General features: G+C 37.1%; 1 protein-coding gene across 4 annotated transcripts in view; it reads left to right on the top strand.

Moving 5' to 3' along the window:
• Window positions 1-22,222, top strand: part of Znf385d (zinc finger protein 385D) — an 843,102-nt gene that overhangs the window by 606,933 nt on the left and 213,947 nt on the right. For all 4 annotated transcript variants that reach the window (XM_058586568.1, XM_058586567.1, XM_046467733.2 and 1 more), the window contains one exon: window positions 21,898-22,040. In XM_058586568.1, the coding sequence (XP_058442551.1) occupies window positions 21,898-22,040 (143 nt within the window). The remainder of the gene's footprint in view (window positions 1-21,897; window positions 22,041-22,222) is intronic.

Below are 22,222 nucleotides of genomic sequence, written 5' to 3'. Positions count from 1 at the left end.
TGCTTTTCTGTTCAGTACTATGATGATCCTAAAACCCCATTGAAAAATAAAATACTAGCAAATGGTTGTTTTTTTCAGTTATATGGCTGCAGATCCTAACTAATTTCAAAATATAAATATTTAGATCTCTTTATGCCTGTGTATAATCTCCAAGTGCCAAAACCAAAATTTGTAGCAATTTTCAAAAATCCAAAACCAATAATGATTTAGACATTGTACCAGAGACTGAGAAATTATTAAAAATGAAGTATTCATTTCTGCATATTATTAAAATACTTCCAAGTACCAATTTGTCTGACATTTTTCTAAAAGTTACTTTCTTCATTTCTATTGTGTTGCTATATCTTTTGTCTCTTATTGATGCTTAATTGTTCTCAATTGATCCTTAATTGTGTATTTTTTTTTGAAAGGCTGGAATGGTGGTTCATTTGCCTTCATCTCTTTCTTCTCTTTTGGGATAGCCAAGCTGGACACCTGACTGCCAAACTTGCCTGTCCCCCTGGCTTCAGGATTATTGTCCTTCTGCTTTCTTGGTTGACCCATTCTTCCTGTTCTAATTGTCTCAGTGGAGGAATATATTGCTCAGGGGACTTCACCTGGATAGCTTTCCTGTTTGGCTTCTTGCATTTCTTGGCCAGCACCTCACAGTGGCTAATCATTTGTACCTCCTGCACTTCATTTCTAAATTAAGAAAGGCAGGTGTATTGCTCCAAACAAGAAAGGATTTTCACAATTCTCAGATCGTTACTAATTAGGCAGTGCCGGTTACTAATTTCATCATTTTTAATGGGATTGCACTGTGTCTTTTTATGAGACACTCTTCACAGCCCTTGAAATATGGCTGGAGCAGTCAGTTTGAACACCCATCAGGCGGAGCAGCCCTTTGGAGCCAGCACTTCCTCTTGCTGGAGCAGGACTGCATGCATGTGCCAGCTTGTTTGGTTTATGAAGTTCATCACAGACAAGGTGAAGAGGGACTTATGGAAAAACCAGAGGGACCAAAATTTGAGAATCGAATGCTTAAAAGTTTCTCATTTATGCTGCCTTTTATGAACTGTTACTCTTTGCCATTTTGTATGTTTGTTTCCTTTTTATTTTTTTGTGTTTATTTCCTTTAATTAAGATAACATATTTTGAAAATATGCTCATGGTTCAAAAAGAGGGTGAATTCTTGTCATTGAGGCAATTAATGTCTCTAAATAGTTAGATCTTCAGGGACACTCCTTGGCATTTCTTGAATATTAAAACAAGTTTTTTTTTTTCCTGTAGTCAATAAGTAGGAATCTCATCTCTTTCTTGCTAAGATAAAATGGGAAGGTAATTTTTTTTTGAGATAGTAAAGTTTAATTTCTGTAAGACCTGGGTTTTGCCATATTTCTTAGAAGTATTATAAAAATGTATGCTCCTCCCTTCCCATACAAATTAGAAAAACCTACTGCCAGTACCCGCTGGATTTCCTAATAAGGCTCATGGGCCCTAGTATTTTCCTTGCTAACTGGAATTATCTTAAAAATTAGAATTTTCTAAATTGCCATACAAGTTTGCTGAACTAGCAGAACACATCCTTGTCATTTATTTTCCTAAGCCGTATTCCAGCTTCATTTAAGATGAAGACATTCCTTTGAACAAAATTAATAGTTAATTCTTTTTCAAAGTAGGCCCTTAAAAATGTGGCATTTTTAAGTAGCTAATATGTTCAGAATAAAAATGGAAAATGCTTTGGAAATCTGTTTGCAACCTAGCTTTACTCTGATTAATAACCCTTGCAAATGTGTGCTTATTATACCATAAACATGACCTTTATAAGAACATTAGAAAAATCAAACTATGGATATGCCATGTCAGAGACTTTTTAAATGTCAGAAAATGCAATGCTTTTAAATTAATGTGATTTTATAATACTTAACTGTTGAGGGTATTTTTGAACTTTTATGAATTGGGGCACATATAGGTTCTGTAAAGGGTTGTGTCATTGAAATGGTCTGGGTTGGCTCACCTTTGATGCTGAAGAATTTAAAGCTACTGGAAAGAAAGGACGGAGAGCTCACTGTTTAGGTGAGGTACGACTAAGTTTGCCAAACATGTCAGCAATTCATTGCCTCAGTTTCCTCTGAGCTTCTGATCAGAAGAGAGGAGGGAGTAATTGGAGAATGTTTGAGTTCAAAGAGAACTCCTAAACATGATGCTTTGAAGAACTAAGGTGCTAGTGAGTAGCAAGATGTGCTTGGCAGTTGATGCAGGTGATCATGATATTTGTCTGTGAGCATGTATCTGGTTCAGCTGGGGATCTATAGGTCCAAGGTGGGACCCACATCACACCTACACTGTTAGAGTTCTACTGTTCTAGAATTGATTTTTAGAAACACTGTAACATCAGCTTCTGATTTCATAGATCTGAAGTTCAGCACTGGTGTGGCTATATTCTCTGCTCAGGGCATCATAAGGCTGAAATCAAGATGTTGGCTGGACTGGGTTCTCATCAGTAGAACATGGAGAAATCTTTCTCTGATGCTTATTGTTGCCAGAATGTACTTTCTGTGGTTGTAGGACTGAGATCTCTTTTTCCTTACTGTCAGCCTGGGGCAGTTCTTAGCACCTAGAGGCCACTGAAATTTTTTGTGTCCTCCATCTTCAAGACAGCAAGGGAAGGGCACTTTGAATCCTTGTTTTTGCAACCAGCTTGAGAGTGCGTTTGCTTTTGAAAGTCTCATGTGCTTTGTTTGCTCAGACCCACCCAGTCATATTGCATAATCTAATTACAGGAGTAATATCCACAGGTTTATAGCCCTGGGAGTGATTCAGGAGGCAGGAAATCTTGGGGCCATCTTAGAATTTTGCTTAACACACCACATATAAACATACCCATATTTGGGCCTTGGGTTTATCATTTCTATTTTCAATCTTCAGTGTTTTCAGCGGGTGGTCCCTGTACCAATAGCATCACCAATACCTCAGAATTTCTAAGAAATGCAAATTAGTAGCCCCCCATTCAAGAATCAATCAGAAGCTCTAGGGAAGGGCAGGCATCAGCAGTGTGCATTGTACACAGCTCCCAAGGCATTTCCAGTGCTCATACAAAGTTTGAAAACCTGTGTTTTAGATTAGGTTCAGCATACTCAGCTGCTATCAAAGAGCTAAATCTGATTGATGATTATTTTAGTAAATAAAGTTTTATTGAAATACAGGCATAACCATTTTCTTACATATATATAATCCATGGCTGTTTTCACATTACAGTGACTGAGTTAGCAGTTGCAATACAGAACTTATCACCCATGAAACATGACATTATCTGGCCCTTTCTTAAACAGTTTACCTGTTCCTGCTCAGATTGCTTAGATTCCATGCAATTCAAACTTGTTCTAATTTTGCACATCTTGCTTGTGAATTCTACACAGTTGCATAAGAGACTTAGAGTCTAATTCTCCTAAAAAGGACCTACATTTGTCATCTATACTAGAGGCCCTGAAAGTATGTTCTTTCTTCCACACATGATTGCAGTTACAACTTTTTTTATCCATCTTCTGCACTTTCACTCCTATTAGCTTTGTCTCTCAAGTGAAAATGGAGAGCATTTGTGTACCATCTTGCCAATATTAGATATTAGTTGAAGGCTTTAAGACACCGTGCGTCTCCCCTTTGGGAAAACATTACCACTACTATTGGTTTTACCGGTTTCTTCCTTTTCTTGTTTGCCTTCTCTTCAATCATATCTGCTTCTGTTTTGTATATTTTCCAGATGTGTACATCTTCCATGACTTATTAGACTCTGAACATATTTAGCCAATCTTTCTGGCATCTACATTAAACTAAAACAAAACAACAAAACAAAAACACTTAAGTCCTACAACAGACCAAGGTTCAGCAATTTACTTTCGTTAGAGTTCTATATAATGATACATCTTCCAATTTTACCTTTGCTTGAAGTCCATTCCTTATTGTATACTCCTTTTTATGCAAAATCAGCCCAACAATTAGACTTTCTGTGGTTAATTCTCCCTTTTTGAAGCTGGCCTCAATGATGTCAGGCCTTTGGCATGATGGATATTTTCACTGGCCTCTGATATTTCTCATTGGCTGACCAGTTGATTCTACGCGTAGTCTAGGTGCTCAGTTATAAATTGATATTCCTTTTCTCATTTCTGTCATGTGTGCAGTACCTGACAAATCAATGAGTAAATCAATCTGTGAAATCTGTTTCTTTTTCTTCTTTTTATCACATTAAGTTGATCTCTAGTCTTTATTTTCTGTTGTGGCATTAAAAACATACACAATTGTTTCTGTTTGCTTTTTTGGTCACTTTTGTGTTTCTTTTATCATTCTTAGTCTGGTTTCTTCCTGAAAACAAATTGTGTGTGTGTGTGTGTGTGTGTGTGTGGTGTGTGTCGGTGTGTATCTCAAATATATGCAGATATGCTATTCTGTCTCCTAGGTTTCCATCTACCTACTTTATTTGTGGTATATATTTGTGCGCTTAGTATTATGGATTTCTTTGAAGGACAGCCAGCTTTCCCAAGCTTGGCCCCTGGAGGTGTGCCCTGCCATTTCCTTCAGCAGATTAAAGTCTGCTTATTTGAAATATCTCATTACTGAAATAATCACTTTTAATTTACCAATTGTTCAGCCTTTAACTTTCCAGAAACATAATGAATAACATAATTTGTTCCATGCCAATCAAATTTATAGCCCATATGCCAAAATTACATGTTTGTACTCACAGGGTATATTCACACGGCTTTCTGAATTTATGACTTACTTAAAATGAAAATAATGTTTTTTTTAAGAAGACTTATCTTACCATAATCTTATGGTATGAGGGAAGGACTACAGATATCTTGTAGCAGGAGAATACTCTTACATGCAAACTGGGTTTATATCTATGACTGGAATTTATCAGTCAGTTGAGACCCAACTCGGATTAGCTAAATGAAAATGCAGTCCAAGACAATTGACAATAGAAAAGAAAAATTTTAAAAATGAAAAAAAAAAAAAAACGAAATGCAAAATATCTTCCTAGGTTTGTGGCAGTGACCACTGAGAGACATAAAAACATGGTGGTTGTGGTTGTGGGGAAAAAGGGACAGTAATATCATGACCCTACATATAGGGATAGAGAAGAATGGATATTTCTGGATTAAATTATGTAGCATTTTGAATTTGGGTAGGGTATTTTTGAAAAAAAAATAGCTGACTAAAATTTTTGCTGGACTAATTGACTTTTCCAACAATAGGCACAGCTGCCATATACAACTAGAATTTCCCTAATGCCAATATGCCACCTAAAACTCATAAAATTTAGTGGCCATAATTCTATTCCATGTGAATAATAGAATGTGTCACCTTTTGGTAAAATGTCAATCATTGTATATGGTACTGTTAATCAATCTTGTATGGCTCTTTGCAAAATGAAGTGGGTTTCAATCTATTTGAAAATATGGGGGAAAAGGACAAATTGAGGTCAACCAAAATCATTTGGTTAATATGTGTTATTAGCAAATATCACTTATTTTCAGTCAGTAGTTTAAAAAGGAGTACATTTTACTAAATAAGAGGAAGCTTTAATTCCAAAGTAGAAGCTGGAAAGAGCAATGGAAGGAAAGGCTTTGCTTATTTCTTTTCGATTGATTTCTCTTATCTTTATCCAAAGGGCTTGGGATCATACTTTTATTGAAACTCCCCTAGTGCAAGGGGAGAGTAGACAATGAATAAATATTTGATGAATGTTTGTGAGAAAGAATGCAAAAGCTATGAATTAAATCTGAAAGGAGAGAAAGGTGTGTAGCATATGAGAGAGAATAGGTGAGATGGGGGTAGGTAACGGAGAACCAAGCTAAAAGGGGATGGTGTGAATTAGGGTGTCTCCATTTTTCCATTGGCAGAAAATAGTACTAATTCTTTCTGTCCCAGACTCCAAGTCAATCAGCTATCATGTTTTGAGTATTCACCCTGTACAGCACTAAAGAATCTCTGTCCCATGCAATGTCTCACCAGATAATGAGGCTCTTACTGGTTACTTTCCAATTTAAAAATTAGAATATTTCTGTGACTTGTCATCAAATATTTCCCTATAGGATGCCTGTAGGGGGCATTTTGCATACTTTTCAGGCTGTTTCAAAAGCAGTTCTTTGTAGGACAGATGAGTCGTCTGAATATCAGATTTGGACATGATCATGTCCCCCCAATTTTTTCCCCTTCCCTGACTCCTCCTTTGCTTCTGTTCTATTTCTCTTTTTAATTTTGTTTTCTATGCCTACCACCTACAAAGCTCACACATAGAAAACAGGTGCCAATGGATATTTCACCTTCTTAATATGGAACAACCTCACAGTTCTAATGAAGTCACATGTGGTTTGCCATTTCCCTTTCCTCTCTCAAGATAAGCGTCAAAGCAACAGTGCCTAATTTGTTCATTCATTTATTCACCCAAGATCACTTGAGTATATGTAATTTTTAAAGCACTGCATTAAGAACTATGAGGAGAAAAAGATAAGGTGATAAAGAGAGACATGGACGCACTTTGAGAAAGTCAGAATCAAATAACTCTACTACTAAACAAAAGCAAGAACTATCAGATATACTGGTTAATGATCCAAACAACAGTGTCAATAAAATATATTCCATTTGTTTCACATTTTGCTAAAATAATATTGAATAAAGAAAACAATTTACTAGAATTTTGTATTTACTCTATTTTTTCCACATAAGCCTTACATAAGATTTTGGGATTTGGGTATTATTCTTATTTTATTGAAGGAGAAACTAAGTAGCTGCTAAGTTCCTTAGAACATGAAACTAGACATTGGATGCAGGTTTATGAAGATGAAGCCTCTGTTCTCAACTACTTAAAATATTCTGTGAATGTGTGCAAACAATTTGACTGTGATATCCAATGGGTGGGGAAACCAGAGTGCCTCAGCTAAATGTTGAAGGGCAGGGAGAAGTTGAAAAAAGGACTCAAATTTACAAAAATTTAGTGGGGGTGGGGGAAGACCCTCCAAACAATTTTTTCCTTATCTTCACTTTCTGAGGACACCAAATGATATGAATGAGCAAGAGAAGGTCACACTGACATTGATAACATGGGAGGCAGTGATTTAGCAGTTGGAAGGCATAATGACTTCTGAAAACTATATGCAGGACTGACCAGAATCACTCAGGAAAATACAGGTCCAATTTCAGAAGCCTTGTTTCTTGGAGAATTTCTCTCCTCTCTGCAGGCATTCCTGCTCAAAGCAATTTGACTCATTCTGTTTTGTTCTTCCTTTGGGATTAATGTCCTTTCAAAAGCACAAAATAATCTTTACAGTTGAAGGCAAACAGCCCCATGGATTTGAAAAGACTGATTCTGGTTCTTGAGACTGTCTGTGTTCAGAACCCCTTCTCAGGTTTCCTTTTAGGGTTCGTCGTTGTTTTGTTTTTCCACCCAGCTTTTGGGATTACAGTGATTAGGTCACTCCAAAAACTTCCACTGACATATCAATGAAGAAGAATAGCTATGAGGTAGCTGTATATTCTCAAAATATTCTTTCATATTTGAATCGGGAGGAAATCTCAGAAATGTTTTCTGAGGTATGTTCATTTTTGCCAATACTAGCTGTTGCAGAAAGCCTAGGAGTGGAAGTCTCCTGCTTCTGTTGGAGCTTTCTGTGACCAAGATACCTGACAAAAACAACTTGGAGGAGGAAAGGTTTATTTGGCTAACAGTTTCAAGAGTTTTTGTTCCATGGTGCGCTGGCTCCATTGCTTTGGGCCTGAGTGAGGCAGAAACATCATGACAGCTACAAGCAGAGGAAGGAATTATAATTCCCAAAGACACACCCCAGTGGCCTACTTTTTTCCACCATGCCACACCTGCCTACAGTTTCCACTTTCTCCCAGTAGCCATGTCCATCTCTGGACATGGCTGCACTGAGAACCTAGTCTTCAACACAGGAGCTTTGAGGGAACATTAAAGATCCAAACCATAATAAGGAACAAGTGCAGATGATAAGTTATCCTTTTAGTCTGGGCAAGCATTGACAGAAAAGTCACATTCTCCCCTTACCAAATTTTGATCCAAAGATGGCCGAACCTTTTGCCAAATGACTTGGTGTAAGGATACCATCAGTGTTAATCTACAGTCTGTTTCCTAAACCTTAGAGATGATTTCCTTGCATCTTTTTAGCCTGATGGGTGACAATAGTAGAGTTTAGAAGTCACTAAAGTTACCATGTTTAGGTCATATGGGGTATTTATGCAGGTGATAGCAAAGTCTGATCAACTGAACTAGTTACTGGTATGTGGTGTTAAGCAAAATTCATAGGCCAGCATAAATAGGATTAATTGATAGTATTATGTCCTCAGTACTAGAAAATTGAGTGATATCATGGATTCCTATCTTTGTATTATGGATACAATGAAAAGAATATAATTTTCCAAAGAGTAAAAGTATTGAAATCAGCCGACCTGTGTTTGCATACTTACTTTGAGTTAGCTGCTACAGCATACTTAATCTCAAGCTTATAGATTCTCAATTTCTACATCTAAACAGCTGAATTAAGAGCTAAGGTAAATATTGTGAAAATTAAAAGCCTGTGTATAATGTAAAGTGCTAAAAATTGGTAGTGGTTTCTTTTTTTATAGATTATCACTATTTTAAATTAGAATTGTCTTGAATAATTTAGTCTATATAGTTCAACATATGCCAGGAGAGTGTTTCATATAATTACCAGAATATTTTACTCTCATTGTTAAGTAATTTCTAAGAGAAAAATTTAATTTAGACCTTTGCTTTTCTGAACTTCCAAATTCTAAGGAATGGTTAGGGCATGAGCTTCTAGTAAATTTACAGTAAAAGAAAAATCAGAGGCAATTTCTGTGACAGCCTGTGTCAGTTGGTTAATTCTGCTCAGTTTGAGTTGAATAAAATGGATGAGAATTAGCTATCCGGGTCAAGGTGGATATGTGCCTCATGCCAAGTCAAGGATTTCTATATTTGAGACTGCAGTTCACAAGAGGGTGAGACATGATGAAGTCAAGCAGAAAAACGTGTGTTCTCTCATTAACCTTAGCTTCTAATCTTGGACTTCTGGTCAGGGCTGGGATTCTCAGAGCTCAGGGGCCCTCCAAAAGGCCATCTCTGATTTAGCCTGTAATGCTCATCATCTCTACTGACATGACTCACAATGAGGACCACTCTCATTGATTGATTCTCTTTCATTTTAGTTTAGATGTAATCCTTGTGTTTAATTGCACTGTTTAAGAAAGTCCTTTATTTCACCATGATATGGACATCTCTTCATGTTACCTGTGCTGCTTTTTGGTGATGGTTCCGTAACAGTGGTATGAGGACTGTCTTCTTCCTAGGGCTAAAAGCAGTGTCTCTCTCTCTCTCTCTCTCTCCTGTCTTCTTCCTAGGGCTAAAAGCAGTCTCTCTCTCTCTCTCTCTCTCTCTCTCTCTCTCTCTCTCTCTCTCTCTCTCTCTCTCTCTCTCGTCTTCCCTGGATTGGTAAATCCTGTACCTGCTGTGTCCTGGCTATTTGAATGTGAAAATTTAGGTCTCTTTCTCAGATGGAATTTCTGCTACTTTCAATCGCTCTCTCACTTTGGTGGGAAACAGAACTTGGTAGGTTTGAGAAGAAGAGAGGTGTAATATGAAAGAATGTAGGCTGTGAAATCAGACATCTCCAGTTTCTAATTCTTTTTAGCTCTTACCTTTTTACGAGGTGATTTATCTTTAGTAAAACGATCTCCCTAAGCCTCTGTTTCTTCACCTGTAAAATGAGAACAAGGATATCTTCATTATTTACGTAAGTAATATATGTAAAACTGTCAAGCGCAGAACCTAGAATTATAAAGAGGGCTTGAAAGGACAGGATTTGTGAAAGTAAAGTAGGTCACGTGTACCTACCTTCTTGCTTACAGTCATTTAATGTGCATTTTATTTCTTTTCCATTTAAAACAAATCATTTTTGACATTCCACAATTACTACAACTCCATTAGTAACTGATTTTTACATTTTTGTCCCAAGGACTAAATGTTTCAGAATTAAAAGAAAATACAGAGTTAGGTTTGTTTTAAGCACGACCTGCCAGAAGAAACAATCACATTGAGGCCGAGACTAAACAGAGCACATGTCAGCTCCACAGGGAATGTTCTTGAGGAAACTGAAATCAGAATTTTTTTTTGCTATTATAAAGTTTGTAAGAATGTTCACCAAAGCAATGGAAACCAGAACTCACAGTTCCTAAATGTTGGAAGGCATTGGGCGCTACAAATGCCAGGGATGTGCGAGTAAAGGCTTTTAAAGACGGAGTGCAGTCTTCACTCTTCTTAATACATTTATTTAATTTGTTGACAGTGATAGTTATTTCCAGTAGTCACCCCATGCCAACAAGAGTCAGTTGTCCTAGCACTTTTATGTCATGGTCATTATGAAAGAAAATTGGATTTCAATGTGAAAAGAATCACACTGAAACATGGAATGAAATCATTCCGGATCAGATAAATGCTGCAGGAGATATTACCATTAAGTTCCATAGAATTAGTGATGATGATTGTGAATTTAGTTTCCACTTTGGTCTTCTAGACTATGCAGACAAAGTGAAAGGAAAAACTGAACCAATAATAAATTAATGCAAATGGAATAAAAATCTGATACCATTGGATGAATGTAGTAGACATTATATAGGTTTAATTTATAATATGCTAGAGTAGAAACCTTAGCAGAAATGAGCAAGAAAAAGGTAAAATTGCCTTATAAGCAAGTGACCTTTGGTATACATTAATTTGATTTTATTTGGCAAAGTTTTATTGAAACCAGCTTTGTGATATATAATTTCAATTGTCTTTCATCGAGAAAATGACCATTTCTAAATAAGATGAAAATAGAAGAGTTAAGACTCTGGGAGCATAATGTTTGGTGTGAAATCATGGCTCAATCACTTACTACTTGTATGATATTGAGCAAAGTTGAACAATTGTTTTAACTACTCGATGCTCCATTTCTATTCACAACGGAATTGAAGGATCAAAGGAGTTCTCCTATATGGAGTACCCAGCACTCTGCCTGGTATATAGGAGCAGAAAAGTTATGCTTTTATGCCTGTGAAGGCAAGGAGTCTTATTTACAAGATATATTCAAACTAGGCATGTTGGCACACATCTCTAGTCCAGAGTGACTTGAGGCAGAAGGGTCACAAGTATGGGGGCAACCTGGGCAATGTAACTGATTCCCTCTCAAAATGAACCTAATAAAATAAAATAAAATGGGACTGGAGTTATAGCTTAGGGTTCAGTGTCCAATACAAAATAATAATAATCATAATTCCTTCAACTGAAATCTATGTTTTAAGGAACTTGCATAGGAAAAACTTAGTGAAAACCCATAAAATTTTTATTTGGACCATTTGTAATAGTCAATAGTGGAAGCTTAATTGGTTTGAAACATGTTAAAATGTTCCTTGCCTTTTAGCAGGGCACTCCTATATAAGATCTCTGTTTATTCCCCTTTGCATTTCTAATTCTTCAAGGTAGTTGCTAATTTTGAAATGGACTCCATGTTAATTTGGGCATAACAGGAGAGGGTCTCAAAATCTCAGCAGGTTGTGGTTCAATTTCATTTGTTTATTTCTTTGTTCATCTATTTTCCCACCATCCACCCAATCCTAAAACGAGCATTCAAGTCACTAAATAGGTACCAGGAACCTGCCTCTCCCACGCCCCCCCCCCCACAAAAAAAAAAAAAAAAAAAAAAAAACCCAGAGACATCTTCATATGTGGAGGCTGACACAGTAGTAAATACATCTAGTCCTGCACATTAATGGAAGCCTGTGTAAGGTAGATCTGGACACCAGAGAGAAAACCTGCTATTGATATGTCCAGGGAACACTTAGTACAGGAAGTCATGCTTGAGCTGCATCCTGAAAGTAGATGATCTGTTGTTTACTATACTTTGATGTGGGTTTCATCTGGGTTACACCCTAGACAAACAAGGGTCAGTGTGCTGCCATGGGTTAAGGCAACATTCTGGGTTGAATTGCTCACTGAAATACAACATTCCGAAAGTATGTTACAGAAAGTGAGTCAAACCAGAATACCAGAATACCCACTATCTGTAACTGAGACTTATTTATCTCTAGTGATATATATGGCCCTAGATTCCATCCCCAACACCACATACACCCACACCCACATACACACACACACACACAAATTTTTTTTGTGTGTGTGTGTATGTGGTGTTAGGGATTGAACCCAGGGCTTCATGCATGCCATGCAGACACTTTACCACTGAGCCACATCCCCAGCCCTAGTGTCTTATTCTTTTAGTTCCTGGTCAAAAGTTTCAAAACAGTTGTCTCCACTAGTCTCCTTTATGAAACCCTCATCCAGCCCTTATCCTCCTCAAAAAATGACAACACTTAAATAACTCATTAAGGTCACCAAAAATCTCTCTGAGGTTAAATGTAACTTGGAGTCCTTCTGTAGCCCTGGATGAAGCTGGTCAACAACTTCTCCCTTTTGCCCAGTCCCTGGCATGGAGAAGTTCCTATAGGGAGGTCCCAGGTGAGAGGCACACATCATGGATGGATCATCAAAAACACTATAGCATCTCTTTTCCTTTTGAAAGAGTGACATGACCAAAGCCTAGATATCCTGAGTAAAATTACTCTGAGAGACAGATGTAGCAAGGCAGCTTGACGCTCACATCAACTTGATTTAAACACTGAGCTGACTGTATTATGACTACGCTTATTTGGTTAAATGCACGTTTTCTGTTAACACTCTCAAGAGTTATTAGATACTAATAAGTATCCATTTGCCCTAGGATTGGCCCCTTTCTGCTTCTTTGGTTTGAAGATATGTTATCTATTTTATTCAAAACACTCACTTCTTACTTATTCTGGCATGATTTTTTTTTCTTTTTAATTCAGATCACCCAAGTGATCATCATTGATCATGCATGAAGATACTTAGCTGGCCATTGTCATCTGTAGACAACTAATGCTTTCTGGTATGTTGCCAGCTATTCTGACAATAGCTCCATTTGGCTCTGAGAAAATATCCCTTCTCAATCTCAAAAGGTAAAGGACCCAGGGGAAAGCAGGAGTTTCTCTCCTATCAGCATTGTGTTCTGAAATAGACTATATTGAGCAGATTATCTGTAAATTATTTGTTGCCTGAGAATGTTGGTTTTGCACTGGAGTTGCTATGTTTAACAGACCCTTGTGTAATGATGGAGACGTTTGTGTTTGCAGTGTACCACACAGTACTCTTTTAGCAACATGTGGTTATTGGACACTTGAAATGTGGCTAGTGTGATTGTGAGGCTGAATTTTTAATTTTACTTAATTAGAATATAAAATAGCCTCATGTGGCTAATAACTTCTACAGTGGGCATCTCAGCACTAGAGTACCTCTCTTATTAAGTTATAATTGATTGTCTGAAATTAAATCTTTGGAAACTTGTCTTGAGAAATTTTTACATCTTTTTTTGTATTTCATGTCACTTGCTTCTGATTGGATAGGAATTTTCCATGCCAACCTTTCTGATCTCCTGTGAGGCAGATTATACAGTTCTGGATTATACAGTGCCTAACAGATAGGCTGAAGAATACAAGGATATTTGGAGTTAAGTGTTTAAAACTCCTTACCCTGGAACTGCTAGCAGATAATCTGGAAATTATCCTGAATTAGTTAAAGAAGGGAGAGATTCCGTTTTTCTTCTAGGGAAGACTAGACTTGGGATATTAAAAGCTGGACGATATCAGTATTTTGATTTAGATGATGGCATTCAACGACAGTGGCAGATAAAACAATACTAATTTCTTTCCTAACTTCCCTCCAGAATGAGTTTTGGGCTGAATTACTGGAATATTTAAACAGCTTAAAATAAATTAAGAATTTGGGCAAAGGGAGAACACACAGCACTCACATGTGATTTTTTTTTCATGGGTAAATATCTGAATGCTGACCATTGACTCCTGCAGGTGTTTTTGAGTCAGTGTTTCCAGAATGGTGTTCTAGTTTGCCCTGACTCATCCTTCGATTCTCACCTCATTCCTCCCTGTGGTCAAGAGCAGGCTGTGTGAGACAGCAGCCACCCTCCTGTGTGGGTTTGTGCTGCCAGCTTGTCCTAGAGGGATCTCACTTGGTTTTGACATTTGAGTTGACCTGCCAAGAGCAGATCATTTCAGGCCAACAAGGAGCTTCCTCCTGATGTAGAACATGCTAGATCATCTTTCCTAAACCTAGTGGGTGAATCAACAGTCCAAAACAGGCAAATAACAAAAGCCATGTGAGGGGAAAAATTGGGACCTAGTCATGCTAAATTCAAATTTCATCTCAAAACAAGTTGACAGTTTTACTGTTCAGTTGAGAACAACATTTAAGCAAAGAGGAATTGAATGGGAGTTTGGGTCACTGAGGTTTGAGGAAGCATAGTAAACCCAGTTCTTCTAAACAAAAAGTAAAAAATCAATCTCAATGATAAAACTGCCCATTATAGTCCCCAGCCAATAACCTTGAGTATTTGAAAGGCAGAAGAGACTACAACAACTACATATTTGTTTTTCTGATTAGGGAAAGAAATAATGAAGAATGTGAGCATGACAACTTCTGAAACAAATTTGATATCATATTCACAAAGCGAGCATGTTCCCATGGTAGATAAATATCAGTGGTCAATACTGGATATTCCTTTATCATCTCTTTTATCTTTAAAAAGAAATGCTCTCCCCCCCGCCATACACACTTCTTACAAGATTGCTAGTTTTAAAATATTTTGTTCTGGCTGCAAGGGAATTGACTCACTCAATTTTAAGAAAACTAGTTGGGTAGAGTATTCTTTTTGTTGTTGTTATTATTAACTTAAAAGCTATTTGCATCAGTGCAGTGAGAATTGTTCAAGTTACTCAGGTTCTTTCAGTCAGATACTTTGCTTCTTAGAGCCTTGGCTTTTGAATATGTAAATTGGATATTATCATAGATACCTGGCAGAATTTTGTATTTTAAAGGAATTAAGGGGATACCAAACTAATCCATGTTAATTACTCATTAGAGTTATCACTTCTACCCTGGCTGGCTGATTCTGCTAATTATAGCACTCTGCAGCCAATATTTGATCAAGTACAAGTTTTGCCTTGATGTCCCCAATATATCATTTCTTTTTCCTGTTAGAAATATCAGATCTGAATTTGCATTCGCTATTGCATAGTTTCCTGATTTCCTGTAATGAGCTCCAATGTTGCCCAATGGAAATGGAAAATTCCAATTAAATTATTTAGAAGTGGATACAAATAGTTTTGTGTATCAAATTAAATTCTTATCAAAAGGAATAACTACTTAAAATCCAACATTACCTGTAATTCCAGCAGCTTGGGAGGATCATGAGTTCAAAGCCAGCCTCAGCAAAAGCGAAGTGCTATGACACAGAATTCAAAAGGGTATACATGTTACAGACATCAGAAGACCAAAAAAACATGACTACTAAATGCAATGTGGTTTACTGAAATGGATCCTGGATGGAGAAAGGATATTAGTAGAAAAAGTAGTGAAAGTCAAAAGTTCAGAGTTTCGTTAATAATGATGTACTGATATTGGTTTCTTAGTTTTAACCAATGTTCTGTGGTCATACAAGATGTTGGTATGCAGAAAAACTGGGTGAGGAAGTTATGGGAACTCTTTATATTATCTTTATATGTTTTCTATTAATTGAAAGTTATTTTAAAATGAAAGGGATATTTCTGTTGTATCTTTTATTTCTGCAATGCTGGGGATTGGACCCAGGGCCTCACACATTGCTAGGCAAGTGTTCTACCACTGGGCCTCCACTCCAGCCCTGATTTTTTTTTTTTTTTTTTTTTTTTTTTTTGGTGGTGCTGGGGATTGAACTCTGGGCCTTGTGCAGGCAAGGTACTCTACCAGCTGAGCTATATCCCCAGCCCCTCATGTTTGTTTTTTAAAGGGCATACAGTGAAATTTTTGTTTCTCTCACCTTCATCCTTGGACCATCTAGTCCCCCAAAACTGGAAAAAATGTTACTTGTTTCAATTAATACTCAAAAGAAAATATCTATATTCTCTAAGTATCATTTCTCAAAACAAAGTATGTCTGCAATAAATTTCTAGAAGTGGAAAAAAAAAATAAGGCACAATGCAACTCAGTGAGAGCCTGTCTCTAAATAAAATCCAAACTAGATCTGAGGCTCAGTGGTAGTATGCCCCTGGTTTCAATCTGCTGTACCAAAAAAAAAAAAAAAAAAAAAAATCAAGATTATGCAAAATGTTCTAGATGCTTTTCAGTTATATATTAATATTGTGAGCTTCTTATTTTAATTGTAGCTTGTTGAAATATAGATTTCTTAATTTTAAAAACATTGGCACTTGAAATTGTACATATTTGGCACTCTGACATTTCAGTACATTTATACATTCTACAAAACTCCCTTAGTTATCATTTTTTTTGGTTAAAAAAACTCAAAATCCTTCTAGCTTTTTCAAAATATACAGCAAGCTATTTTTATTATTGTTATCTGTAGTCACTCTGCTGTGCAGTAGAATTCCAGAACTTATGTCTCCAACTACAACTTAATACCCACCGATCAACCTCTCCATAATATATAGATAACTATATATATTTCAATATAGACAAACATATATAGTTCAAGAATGTATATACCTATGTGTATGTGTGTGATATATATGTATCTGTATGCATATATCTATAGATAAATTGATGGTGAAGGGGAAAAAATGCTAAAGAGACTATAGAAATGATTTCTTCTCTTAGGAAATCAGGGATTTATGCTGTGTGTGTGTGTATGCATGTGTGTGTGTAAATACATATACACACATATAATTGTGTGTGAGTGTATTTACCCAATCATATGCTGGTGTTAATTTTAAATGGCAGCAAGCCCTAATGATTTGGAGATATCAAAGGTTAAATCATAGGTGGAAGTTGAAATTGAGATGAAGATTAAAGTTCAGCTGTCAGACAGGACTATTCTATGAACTCTGGGTCAGTGCAGCAGTTTAAGGTTAAATCATGCCCCATTATGAAGAGCCCAGACCTCTTTCTGGAGGACCTCTTAGTGGGAGCACCCTTCTGGGGGAGCAAAATAAACAAAGTTAAGAATTTGAAGGTACTCTTAAAAGTATCTTGATTGACTGCTTTCAGAAGGCTTGAACAAGCTTCCTGGGAGGCTATTATGTTCACTAAAAAAAGATATGCCTCACTTAGTGAGCATCTGTTGGCCAGGAGCTGTGCTAGGTGCTTCATATTCTTTTACATAGTAAGCTTTAACTCACAACCACTGGTTTAGAATTCCTATTTATTTGTGTAAATTATTAAAATGAACACTTTTGAATTTATGTTTTAAACTTGCTTTATGAAAATGTAAGCTCCTAAAGTGAATGTTACTTAAACCTCAGTCCTTGTCCCTGATGCCAATCCAAAAATCAGGACAAGGTTTTGAGGGGAAAAATAAATAAATAAAAGAAGAAGAAGAAGTTTTATTGCTTTGCCAGCAAAGGAGAAGCACAGGGGACTCCTGTCCCGGAGGCTGTGATTCTGCCCATCAGGGAAATGAGAGAACTTTTAAAGAAACTATTCAAATGCTACATTCCAGATGTGTCCTGACAAGGGGTCCCAGGTGAGCCTGGATAGCATGTTGCTTGTTAATTTGTTAATTTGGGAGATAGTCACTTCCTAGATCTTCCAGTGAAGTCTCCTTTATGTGGAGGACAGATAACTCAAAGTAATCTTGTTCCTTGCCCCCAGGTTAGGGAGGGGGGAGTGGGAGAAGAGGAAAAGAAAAACAAGTCCCTCTAAAAATAAGCAGCAAGGGTGAAGTGGACCACTGTCACCAATCTGTTACCAGATTGAATAGGTATAAATTAACAAATATTTATTATAGGTATCTATTAACAAATATTTAGGATTTGGTTACTCCAGTACTTTTTTCAATCTCACTGATAATACTTTGGTGAACATACAGCTTCCTGTGAATGCATTAAAGTGAATCTGATATGTTTGCTCTGTAGTTCACTCTTTGCAACTGAACTTGTAAATGTAGACTCACAGAAATGGGCATCATAAAGGGTGGGAGAAGAATTTAGTGAGCTTTAACAATCACTGTACTTCACCTTTTTAATTTTTGTTACCCAACAGCTTACTCAGTGTTAATAAGTATTCTATACTCCATAAATGTTTTTGGTTCGTTGACTTTTAATGTTTTTTAAATGTGTTAACAAATTCTGTATAGAAAGATAGAAACTACTCTGAAATCAGATTGTTTACAATTTATTTTGTTCAAGCTGTATAAATTAAAATTCGTAGGCAATGAAATATGTGGTGCTAGGCATAGCATTTCAGATACAAATACATGATTCTATGTATGTCTCAATCTCTGCCCCATGGGGATTTTAAAATTAAGAATATTAATGGGCTGGGATTGTGGCTCAGTGGTGGAGTGCTCCCCTAGCAGGACCCAGGTTCGATTCTCAGCACCACATAAAAATAAAGGCATTGTGTTGTGTCCATCTACCAAAAAAAAAAAAATTTCTCTTAAAAAAAAGAATATTAATATTTCTAGAAATGTGAAATTTCTATGAGAATGATGCTGTTGGCAAACATGAACAACTCTTCACCTGTAGAAATACCATCATACTTGGTGTTCATGTTTATTGCCAGTAAGTTTATAATTGTGAAATAAATAATATACATTCCTATCTTATACACAAAAGTTTCTATTTAGAAAATTAAGGGAAAAAAAATAATTAAAAAAAAAAAGAAAATTAAGGGAAAGAATAACTATCTACCGAAGGAGCATAGTTTAATCTGTTTTGCAGATGAAACACATTTGCCAGTTTTGATTTTTGTACTACTTGCAAATAGTGTTCTTGTTACAGAGTATGCATAGATTGATACAAGTAGAATAATTCAGGACTGATCTAGATTTGAAAAGTGCACTGTTAGTTACAAGTAATTTTTAAGAGCTAGCTTCAATTTTGTGCCTCCATATCACTGCTATGGATTTGGAGGTGAGCATCAATTTTAGAATAAAGCTATTCAGCATTTTACTTAGTTTATGAATGTTATACCCTGGTGTCATGTATCAAGTTCTTTTGGAAGGTGGACTCTTGAGACTCTACTGGGGTGTGCTTTGGAGAACATTGTGAGGAGTTAGGGATACTGAAGAAGCAAGGGGAAACTGGACTGTGGTACAGTCAAAGCAGGAGCCTTAGACCACTCATCCTACTAGGAGCTTTAGAGGCTTCTGAGTTTCCTGCCTTGAGGGAAAGGCAAAGCTATTGAATGTTTGCACTCACCTGTCATTTCCTGGGGACAGCAATCTATTTGCTCTGGAGGTCTACCTTGGGTGAGGGTTATCAGCCACCAACAAACACCCCAAGCAGTTGAGGAATGAGTGCTAGGGGCTGGGATGCTCTGTGAAGTACCTCATAGGTGTTGCACCTGCATTTGCATAACAATGGGGGAAGTTCCACAGGTAATTGCGTTTTAAATTTCTCCCTTCAAAGGGGTGAGAGAAGATAGGCTCCTGTAGTTTTCCTGCAACTTTCCAAGGTTAAGTGAGTCTTGTTTATGTTTTCTTCCCCAGTGAAGTAAATTCCAGTTACAACATTGAGAGAGGACCTTGAAATATATGAATAGGTATAAATTAAGTATTTACCCTAGAGGAGATAAGGGGTAGATTAAATTAGCAATTAAATCAACATTTTAATTCTTTTTTCCTCACATTGAGCTACATACAAAGTAAGCTTTAACCATTAACTTCTTTGGAGATTGTAAACTAGGGGCATGAGCTTAAAATGAAATAATTACTGAATATATTGCTGCTCAAATGAATTCTTATAATTTTAAGTATGGAATGTTTCTGTGGAATCAGTGTAAAAAGGTAAAGAGTTTACCTTTTTTCTTTTTTTCTTCCTCTACATGATATTTTATGATGTTAGCCTTACCTAATTCGAGGATGTTAAAAAAATCACGGTAATAAATGTATATTAATATTCTTTGATTCATGACATAAGTGAAAATAATTTAAAATTATTGAAGATCACTATTTGTGGACATGTTAAATCATACCGTTGATTTCAACCAAAACTTGTTTCCTCAGTCTTCAAAAGAAGTACCAACCAAAAAGTTATTTAGTTTAACTTTTATTAAAGAGAAACTTTTAAAAGCCAATACTAAATTCACAACAGTTCCATGACTCAAGTTTTATAGATGTCCTCCCTAGAAAAGGGCACCCACACTCACTGTGCTACCAGGAGGACAGTAAAATAAGTTTATAGTGTACTCTAGAGAGTGTTGACTTGCTGTATTTTGCTTTTATCTCTGTTTGTTTTAACATCTGTCCTCCATTTCCTTCCTTGTACTGTTTTTTGTTTTATTTTATTTTATTTTTTTTAATTGGTGTGCTGATTCACACTTCAGTCATTGGCCTTACTCTGGTTGAGGAATATTTCAAGAGGGAAGTTAAAACAGTGAGGGAAAAAATACTGTTTTTGTTAATTTGGCTCCAGCTGATTTTATACCTAGAAGCAGGAGAAACTGATGGTTCTTGTATATGGTTAATTAAATCTTGAGCTGATGGCTTTTGTTCTAGGTCTTAAGTCATCCACCTTGTTATCAGAGCCTCTGCCCAGCAAGGCTAGGCTTCTCTATAGGGAGTCCTTTCAGAATATTTACTTTGTGCTCAGGTGACTGACTGAAGGCAAAGCAGATGGTCCCTGTCCACTGGGCCAGGTTGTGAAATTTGAAAGACAATCAGTATGGGGGCCTCCCTTGACTTTGTCTTAAAAACAAGATGGCAGGCAGTAAGTGGCATAGACAGGACCTTGTCCTCTTCTTCCAGTCTCTTAGAGTTCTTTTCTGTGAGGGAAGGAAAAATCTCACTGCATTTTGTTTTCCTAATGCTTCTTGGATTCTCACCAGCGGGTTTTTATACAGGCTGTTGCTTGCCTCTCAGATTAGAAGAATGCTGGCATATTTTAACAGTTTCCTAGGATTCAAACAGCCTTTAATTAACAGCAAATTGATGTTTTGGAATGTTATCAAAACTTGGGAGACTGAACACGGAGGCTGAGCTTCTATCCTACTAGCTTCTGAGTGACATGGAGTCCTAAAACGGGGCAAAGGTGCATGCAACCTTGCAAACAGCTGGCTGTCCACTGGTATGGCAAGGAGGGTGTCTTTGTTGATATAATATTCACATGGCCTACTCAGTGGTGCCCATGTAAATTCCACCTACTCCTGCCTGTGGTGGAGGCAGGCAGTTGTTGAATACTGAGAGCTTACAGGGGTGCTGAACAGCTCAGCCTTTAGCACTGGATTTGTTGGTTTTTAATCCTCCAGTTGCTGGGGCAGTAAGGTATGTTTGCCCGTGTTCACAGTGTTCACAGTTAAGTTTCTTTCTTGTGCCAGATTCATGTCATCTTACTACCAGAGTTTTGCATTGGCGGAAAAGAGCAATTCTACTGAAATAACCTCTCAGATCTGAAGCCTCTTCTGAGTAGTAGGTTAGTGGTCAAAGAGGGACAGGCAAGCCAGCCATGGAGAGGGTTTCTTTTTGAATTCAGAGATCTTGGATTTGTTGCTGACTTGTTCCAGAGCTCTAGGCAGGAAAGGAAAAATGAGTTGGAGAGTTTGAAATATTGACCAACACTTGCATAACCAGACAATTATAATCCAAAGAAAAGAAGAGCTTGACATACTCCTGCTGCCCAATGGCAGAACTGTTCACTGGCCAGTTCCCAACTGAGGTCAGCAGACTCCATGTCTTTATTTTTTCCAGTGATCCATGAAGCTGGCCTCTTTTCTCTCAAGAGAGATGGTGGTGCTTTTTCCATGCCTGATATCCCTGATCATTCTGTTTCTTTTCATCTCCACAGGTGGTACATGCCAGAGTCCTGCTCTCCCAGCCCTGGTCCGTCCACCAGCCCCTCCTTTGCAACCATCGCTGGATATTAAACCATTTCTTCCCTTTCCTCTTGACACTGCGGCTGCAGTCAACCTCTTCCCCAATTTTAATGCAGTAAGTACCACAACGAAACTTACACCTATCAGAGTGATAGGTGCTAGAAAAACTTAGAGGACGGGGGTGATTCAGTTTACAGCCTCTTTTTTGCTATAGAGTTGATTCCATGACTTGTCTGAAAGCCATGGTAAACTTAATTGTCTGCCTGGTTATGTCAAATTCCCAGAGCCAGGCTCTTT

Source organism: Marmota monax, unplaced genomic scaffold (assembly GCF_021218885.2).
Source record: "Marmota monax isolate L192 unplaced genomic scaffold, Marmota_monax_Labrador192_F-V1.1 WCK01_AAM20220418_F8-fsc00152, whole genome shotgun sequence".
NCBI lineage: Eukaryota > Metazoa > Chordata > Mammalia > Rodentia > Sciuridae > Marmota > Marmota monax.
The sequence above is the reverse complement of the archived record's forward strand: the minus strand, read 5'-3'. Positions and strand labels throughout refer to the sequence as shown.